Source organism: Crocuta crocuta, unplaced genomic scaffold, assembly GCF_008692635.1.
Source record: "Crocuta crocuta isolate KB4526 unplaced genomic scaffold, BGI_CrCroc_1.0 scaffold36, whole genome shotgun sequence".
In the NCBI taxonomy this organism is placed as follows: domain Eukaryota; kingdom Metazoa; phylum Chordata; class Mammalia; order Carnivora; family Hyaenidae; genus Crocuta; species Crocuta crocuta.
This window is the reverse complement of record NW_027532203.1, coordinates 7,963,388-7,970,847: the sequence shown is the minus strand read 5'-3', so window position 1 is coordinate 7,970,847 and position 7,460 is coordinate 7,963,388. Positions and strand designations below refer to the sequence as shown.

At 48.8% G+C, this 7,460-nt stretch overlaps 1 protein-coding gene across 1 annotated transcript in view; it reads right to left on the bottom strand.

Moving 5' to 3' along the window:
* Window positions 1-7,460, bottom strand: part of ALPK2 (alpha kinase 2) — a 105,950-nt gene that overhangs the window by 32,539 nt on the left and 65,951 nt on the right. The window contains exon 5 of the mRNA XM_077777602.1: window positions 847-4,066. Within this exon, the coding sequence (XP_077633728.1) occupies window positions 847-4,066 (3,220 nt within the window). The remainder of the gene's footprint in view (window positions 1-846; window positions 4,067-7,460) is intronic.

The following is a 7,460-nucleotide window of genomic DNA, read 5'->3' as shown; positions in this document are numbered from 1 at the left end:
TTGGGGTCTAAGGGGACCCCAGCGTTGGGCTCTGGCACACGTAATGGCATTACCTCGCTGCAGGGTCTTCTCTTTTGACTTCTCCCACCCGTGGAAAGGGAAAGAAGAGCTCTGAGATAAAAGAGGCTAAAATCTGGGTTAAAGGATGAAGTTTGGGGTTGACGTGACACCCCAGCAGAGCAAAAGTGGCTAAAATTGGGGCTCCAAGCCTCATGTGGTCTGAAACTTGCAACAGAGATGCCAGGGAGCTTTCAGGTTCAGATGCAGAGGCAGAAAGAAATGTTATGCTCAAATTTGGAAGAAAACCCAAGATTCATTAAAGCTGCTGTTAATGAAAATCACCAATTAAAGAAGAGACTCCCAAATTGTACCTAAATGTTTATTTCTGCAAATCCGGCTTGGTGGGCGGTCTCTTTAATTATATGAATTAGCTGCACTGATTAATGCTTCTGTTCATCTTTTAAAATATTTTTTAAAGGATAATTAAACAGAAAGTCATCTTAATCATGCTCCCTCGATTTAAACCTACCTATGGGCAGCCTATTCTGTGATTCTCTCTCCAGCTCACCTGGGAACTTGTTAGACATGCACTTTCTCGAACCTGCACCTTGAATCAGAAACTCGGGGGGTGGGGGGAGCCCAGCAATCTGCATTTAAACAAGCCTCGAGGCCAGTCGAGTTTGAGAACCACGAGCGTACATGCCATGCCATTTTGTCACTGGCACGACACCACTGCCTATCCAGTGGACCCTCACTTTAATGCAGAGGATTCAGAAGGACTCGGGAACTTGAAATCTGGTTCACAAACCCAAACTTTAACAACAATAGAAAGCAACAGCGTCTCACCTTTCCCTTCTCTTTTGCAAGGTGGCTTTTTGATGTCTCTTTTCTCCTCGGTGCGCGATGCTGGTGTTTCGAGTTTAGGAATCTTCTTAAGAAAGCTTGAACCCTTTAGGACGTTTTCCTTCTCTTCCAATCTCAGCCTCAGGGCGGCCACCCTGGATAGAATTTTCTTCTTTACCCCCTCAGCTAAATGTCCACTCCCTGAGGTTTCTTGCTTCATGAACTGGTCTGAGACACTCACTGCAGTGGGGGCCTTTGGGAATCTGAGGGTCTGGGCTGCCGTGTGATCGAGCTTCTGTTCCCTGATTCTTTGACCACAGCCCACGTTGGAGCCCTGTTGACACAGGTACTGTGGTGTCATCGGAGCTTTCTCTGAGGCACATTCACCTGAAACGGGTGCCAAGGTCACTGCTGGGGACCCAGATGCCCTCACAGGCTTGGTTTCCCGAGTGCGGGGCTCGTCTCTTTGAGGTTCCTGGATAGTGTGGCTTACTGAAAAGTTTGAGATGTTTCCTTCGGGAGATGAGGCAAAGGGCAACGGAGCAAGACCACTAGAAGAGGGGGAGTGTTTCCCACACTCACTCTCAACAGCTCTCCTTTCCTTTGAGTCAGAAAATGCATATTGGTGGTTTTGGGGCTCAACTAAATCATTCTCAGGGACGTCATGAACTTGACCTGTGGAGCTGTGACTATCGACGCCAACAGATGCATGAGTCATTACTGCAAGACAGTTAGAAAGAGGTGAAGTGGCGAAAACAGGTTCTGCTTGGTTGTCTTTACTTTGTTTGGCCTCCCCTGAGCTTCTCTTGCTGCCTTCTTGTATTTGGCTTATTCTACATCTGCTTGGAATGGTTTCCCCACTTTCATCAGGATGTGAGACTTGCAAGATGGCAGGTTTTAATTCCAGTCTCTGGCCCACATGCCCATCGTTCGGTTTACTCTCCTCTGTGATGACAGCCGGTGTGGATTCAGAAGGCCCTGCTGTCTCAGCCCCCCTGCACACCGTCACACCTGTTTCATCGGTGGGGTCTACAGACGACTCTACAATTTTAGGGCCAGTCAAAAACTGTTTAAAGACGGCAGTGTGATCCACCTTGATTTGGCTCTCCTCTCGGCTTTGACTCACAATACTCACATTTTCCTTCTCTCCGGTTTTGGAAGCCTCTGGTAACAAATCTGTGACGTGTAATTCCTTTTCGTCTACAGGATCCACAGATGACTCCAGGAATCTGGGTTGGCTCAAATACTGGGAAGAAAGGCTACTCCAATATGCATGGGTGGTGGGTTTTTCACGTACATGGGTTCCTCTGTTATTTACAAGGGCTGGGCCAGACTCAGCCTGAGGACTGTGAGCCTTGAGAATGTCCGACAGAGCCCAGACCCTGTCAGGAATTATGGGACGGGCTTCTAACTCCTTGCACTCAGAACCTGTGTGTTGTCTTGGTAGCCAGGCTTCTGAAACAGGAGCATCCAGAGTTATAATCTTCAGCTTGCTGCCCGCTTTCCAAAGTCCTGGCCCGCTCTCTCTAGACCCTTCCAGGACGATATCAGAGAGAGGTGGAGTGTGGCTCAGAGCCTGACTGCCATCTTCCATGGTGGCTTCAATCCCCTTGCACACACTAGTCTCCAGGCCTGAGCTCTGCCCTCTCTCTTCCCTGGAGTTGGCTGGTGAGTGGTCCAAGGCCACTGGGTTTATTTCCCTTTGGGCAACAGATGTCATGGACCAACTTTCTTGGAAATCCTCTTCGGAAGCAAAACTCTGTTGGGATAAGCTCTCCTGCTGGATCCTCTGGGTTGTTTCACTTCCGTTTTCCTGGAAATCCTCCTCAAGGCTCCTACTGTCTGTCCAGTCCACAGTCATACCCTTATCTCCAGAATGGTGGTCAGTCTGGAGAGGGCAGCTACTACAGAGGCCCTCTGGGAACCGGGGAACGTGGCGTTGGATTCCTGGTCCACTGAGAGCCATGCAAAAGGACTCCTTTAGAGATTCGGTTGTGGGATCATTTAAAATATGACCCAGTGGAGCTTGGGAAGTAAGCTGGAAAATATGTTCATCTGGTGCCTGAGGCGAGCTTTCCTTGGGACCGTCTGCATGACTGTTCTCAGCAATTGAGACAGGGAGGTATTTGGCTGGGTGGACTTTGGTGGCAATGGTAACTGTTGATGTGTCCCCACTCTCCCTGGTCACCTGAAGACCCTCCAGATTAGCGGTTACAGTCGTTGGCTTCTCGTGAGGGAGCATCCCAACCGAACCATCCCTGGCTGGTGTGTCTGCGGTGTCTGGGGCACTGTCACTGGGGCTCTCGTTACCTCCTTCTGGAAACTGCACAAAAGAGGTCTTCTCAGAACACAGAGGCTGTCTTCCCTCAAGCCCTCCTAAGTTGCCGGGGCTCAGCACCCCCTGGCCAGCCTGTCCTGTGGAGACCAACATGGGGGTGAAATTCTCCACCGCCGCGAATTTTTTCTCTGTGCCACCTTCACTGGCTTTTTGTGAAATGTTCCAGGTGAAAGTACTGGTAAAAAGACGGGGCGTGGTGGAGTTTCTCTCCTTGGCACGCTCGCGTGGCGGCTGAGGAGGCTCAGAACCTCGCGTTTGATAAACAATGCCTGGTGTCTTGTCTTCGGGAGAACGTGAATCAGATACTTCGCTGTGACTTTTTGCCAATTCTAAGTCCATGGAGCAAATATTGTGAGGCCAGTATTTATCACCGGGGGCTCCCACAGGGGAACCCACAGTCTCCCATGCTCCTTGGCCACGTGCTTCCAGATGCTCCAACACGCACGCTGCTTCTCTGCCCCTTGGCCCATCATGCGTAGCTTCCAGGGTGGGGATGGTATCTGTGGGTTCAGGGGAAGCAACAGAGAGAGGCTTGGGCTCTTTAGGGTCAGCGCTGCCTTCCTGGGGGAGAAGCGCTGACAGCTCCCAGGGGGACCTATTTTCCTTATTGGCATCTGGGATGCTCAGGTCATGTCTGAGGTCTTCCCAGGAACTTCCAAGTGTGTGGTCTTTTCCATCTCGGTTTTCTCCACGCTGGGGGCGTTGAGTACAACTTCCTAGCTCCAGGTATTGGCCCAGTGATGTGTATTCTTCGTCGATCCCTCCTAAGTTGGGGAAGGGGTTTGTTGTGGTGCCAGCAAGTGCAGACTGCTCCCCAGCAGGCTCTGAGAAAGCTGGCATCTGGCTGAGAGAGCCTCTCCCCCTGACTGGCTCTGGAATTTGCACCTATGAAGATGAAAGCGATATTAACAGAACTGTTCCTAAGAGAGCCCACAATTGGGCATAACTGAAAGCCCAAGACTGTGAACCCTTGATGACTGTAATAACGCACGAGAAGAGTAGCAGGAATGATTGAAATCTAAACACTGGTCCCCAAATTCTCTGTAGCTATTAGAGACTTCCTGGAGAAATGCAAATTTAAACAACTGTATGTTCAGGGGGCCCTTGGTCAAACTCCCCCTTATCAGCAAAAAGCCTGCTGACAATCTTCATTCAATGATTTTGTTTTTCTCTCTTGGTGAAAAAAAGATGGAAATAAATTGCATGTAAAACTATTTCAATCAAATCAGTCACCAGAGCTTGTGGGCATCTTTCTAGAAAGACACATTTTATGTGATCATAACAAATGAAATATGCAATGCTTGTAAGGTAGCAATGGACAACCTTTGACAGCTTGCTGGTTAATAATATTACTAAAGAACAGAGAAAGGCCTGTCCTTTGAACCTGCCTTTAATGAAGTCATGGGGTTATGACTGGCCATCAACACTGCCAATTATTTCTACCTCAAGAAGGTTATAAAATCCTAGAATGCCTCTTCCACTTTATTATTTTTTTTTATGTGTATTTATTTTGAGAGAGAGCACCCACATGAATGGAGGAAGGGCAGAGGGAGAGGGAGAATCCCAAGCAGGCTCCATGCTATCAGTGCAGAGCCCAAAGTGGGGTTCAAACCCACGAACCATGAGATCATAACCTGCGTGGAACCTGATCATCACCTGGGCAGAAGCCAAGAGTTGGACACTTAACCAACTAAGCCACCCAAGTGTCCCACCTCTTCCACATTAAAACAGGCACCCATGGCAAGCAAACCATGTCCATGAGAAGTAGAAAAGTCAGGGCTGCTTTGGTTTGAGAGAAGAGAGAGAGAGAGAGAAAAGGAAGGAAGGGAGGGAGGGAGTAAGGAAGGATGAAAAGAAGGAAGGAGGGAAGGAATCAAGGAAGGAACGAAGGAAGAAAGGAATCAAAGAAGGAAGGAATCTCACGTTGTGAGTAGACCCTGACTGTTCTGTGACACTGGCTATTGTTTCAGGAAGCAACAAGATCTTGGACTAATTTCTTGTCTCTTAAAACTTTTAGCTCATCAATTATTTCAATACATATCAAAACGGGGCTCAGCAAACACAAAGGGAATTTCTGCTCAATTTCAGCAAGTGTCTCCATCTTCCCCTAAGCCCCTCAGGAGTCTTCCTTTGGAGCAGCCTCGTTCAAGTGTGCAGAAACTGATAATGGCTTACGGAGGGGAGGAGACAGAGCCTCCCAGCGTATGACAAAGCAGACCTGGGACGTTTCTGTGCACAGTGTGGCTCAGAGTCCTGAGGCTCCTTCCCAGAAGCCACACGGGAGAATCCTGGTCTTACTGCCCTACAATCAATCCTTTTGCATATTGCCAGTGGGACACAGGACAAGAGCATCACCACACCTCCCTCCAAGGCTGCCTGCTGCCACCAGTGAGGCATGTCATCTTCTCCTTAAAGCTACCCTGATGTTCATTTAATTCTGATCTTATTGGCATACTAGTGCTACAAGAAAAGGAAGAAGTTTAGTAGAATTTCCGGTGCCCTAAACTCCATGAGAGCCGGGACCATCCATCTATCCAACAAATATGTATCGAATGCCTCCGAGGTGCTAGGGAGTATCCCAGGTGATGTGGATACAATCCAGGCAATATGTCCCTCCGGAAGGAGCTCCTGTCCTAGGTTGTATTCAAGGCCTATTATGGCAATTAGCACCCAGCAGGTGCACTGTAAGCACACGGTGAAAGAATGAGTACATGAGAGAAACATGCACCCGTTCAGACCGCTCAACCTGATGTCAGCCACTAAACCTCTAAATCTGAAGGGCTTTGGTTTTGTCTACTCCTAACTTTCTATCTTAAAAAAAGACTTTGAGGGGCGCCTGGGTGGCTTAGTCGGTTAAGCGTCCGACTTTCGCTTAGGTCATGATCTCGCGGTTCGTGGGTTCGAGCCCCGCGTCGGGCTCTGTGCTGACTGCTAGCTCAGAGCCTGGAGCCTATTTCCGAGTCTGTGTCTCCCTCTCTCTCTAACCACCCCCTGCTCACGCTGTCTCTCTCTCTCTCCTAGAAATAAATTAAAAAAAAAAAAAAGACTTTGAAAGGGTTGATGGTTGTTTTCAACTGACAGTTGGAAGGAGTCATTATATCAACAAGTGATATGAACAAAAAAGTTTTAAAAATGTTTCCGGAAGGAGGCGAGATGGCAGAGAAGTAGGGAGCACCGTACATTTCGCCTGCACCCATCTCTCAAACAGAGAAGGCCTGAAGTCGTAGGACCCTGAGCCAGGGAGTTTGGGAAGAGAAAGAGACAGAGTACACTGGGAAGGAAACCTCATGAGTGTGTGAGTGCGAACTGGGGAAGATAAAAGTGGGATGCGACCCAGAGACACGGAGGGAGGGGAGGGAACCCAGCTTGCGTGCAGCTGCGCTGAGTGATAAACCGGCGAGTGGTGGCGAGCTGCCGCGAGTCCAGGGGAAAGGAAAGAAAAGCTGAGATTGCTCATAGTACCGTCCCTGGAGAAGAGGAAAAAAAACCCTCCGCTTGGAAAGACAGTGTTTTTTAGCTCTGGCTGGGGTGCTGACTTCAAACTAGGTGCCCTGGTCCCAGAAGGCACCAGGAAAAACTGCACTGCCCTGTGCCCGGCATCATCCATGGTGGTGGCCGGTAAAGCGGTTGCAGCAGGTTGAGGCGACGCGGACTCTGTGGACCTGAAGTTGCTACGATCCCCAGACACACTCGGGTTGTATTGCTGCTTGACCCCAGAGGATCTGAGGCTGCGGCACTTCCCCCACCCTCCACTCAACCCCTGGCAACAGGGAAGCAGCGACCAGTAGAATCGTTAATGGCGGTTAACAAAGCCACTCAGGAGTAATCAGACTAGATAGTTTCTCTGGCTAACACCACCATCTTTCTCTCACCTCTTCAACCATATTCCACCCTTTAGCTCTTTGAAAAAAGCTTCTTATCCCTTCTGCCTGTTCATTCTATTTCCAATTTTGCCTCATCTCCGCCCTATCATCTCTCTCTTTCTCTATGCTCTTCAACCAGCACTGCATACACCCGGCTATTTAATTGTAGCTGGGAAATCTGGTTATATGCTTTAAACCAATCTTAGTCTATCGTTTTTCTTCTTCTTCCTTTTCTTTTCTTCTTTTTGACTTTTTCATGTATTTTTTATTTTCTATCATTCACCTTCCCTCCTCCGTCTTTTCTCATTACTTTTTAGTTTTCCCTCTCGGTTAGCGTGATTGTTGGATTTGTCTGTGCGTTTGTGTCCCTCTGTTCCCTGTGTGTTTGTATGTTTTCTTCTCCAGGGCTACCTCAA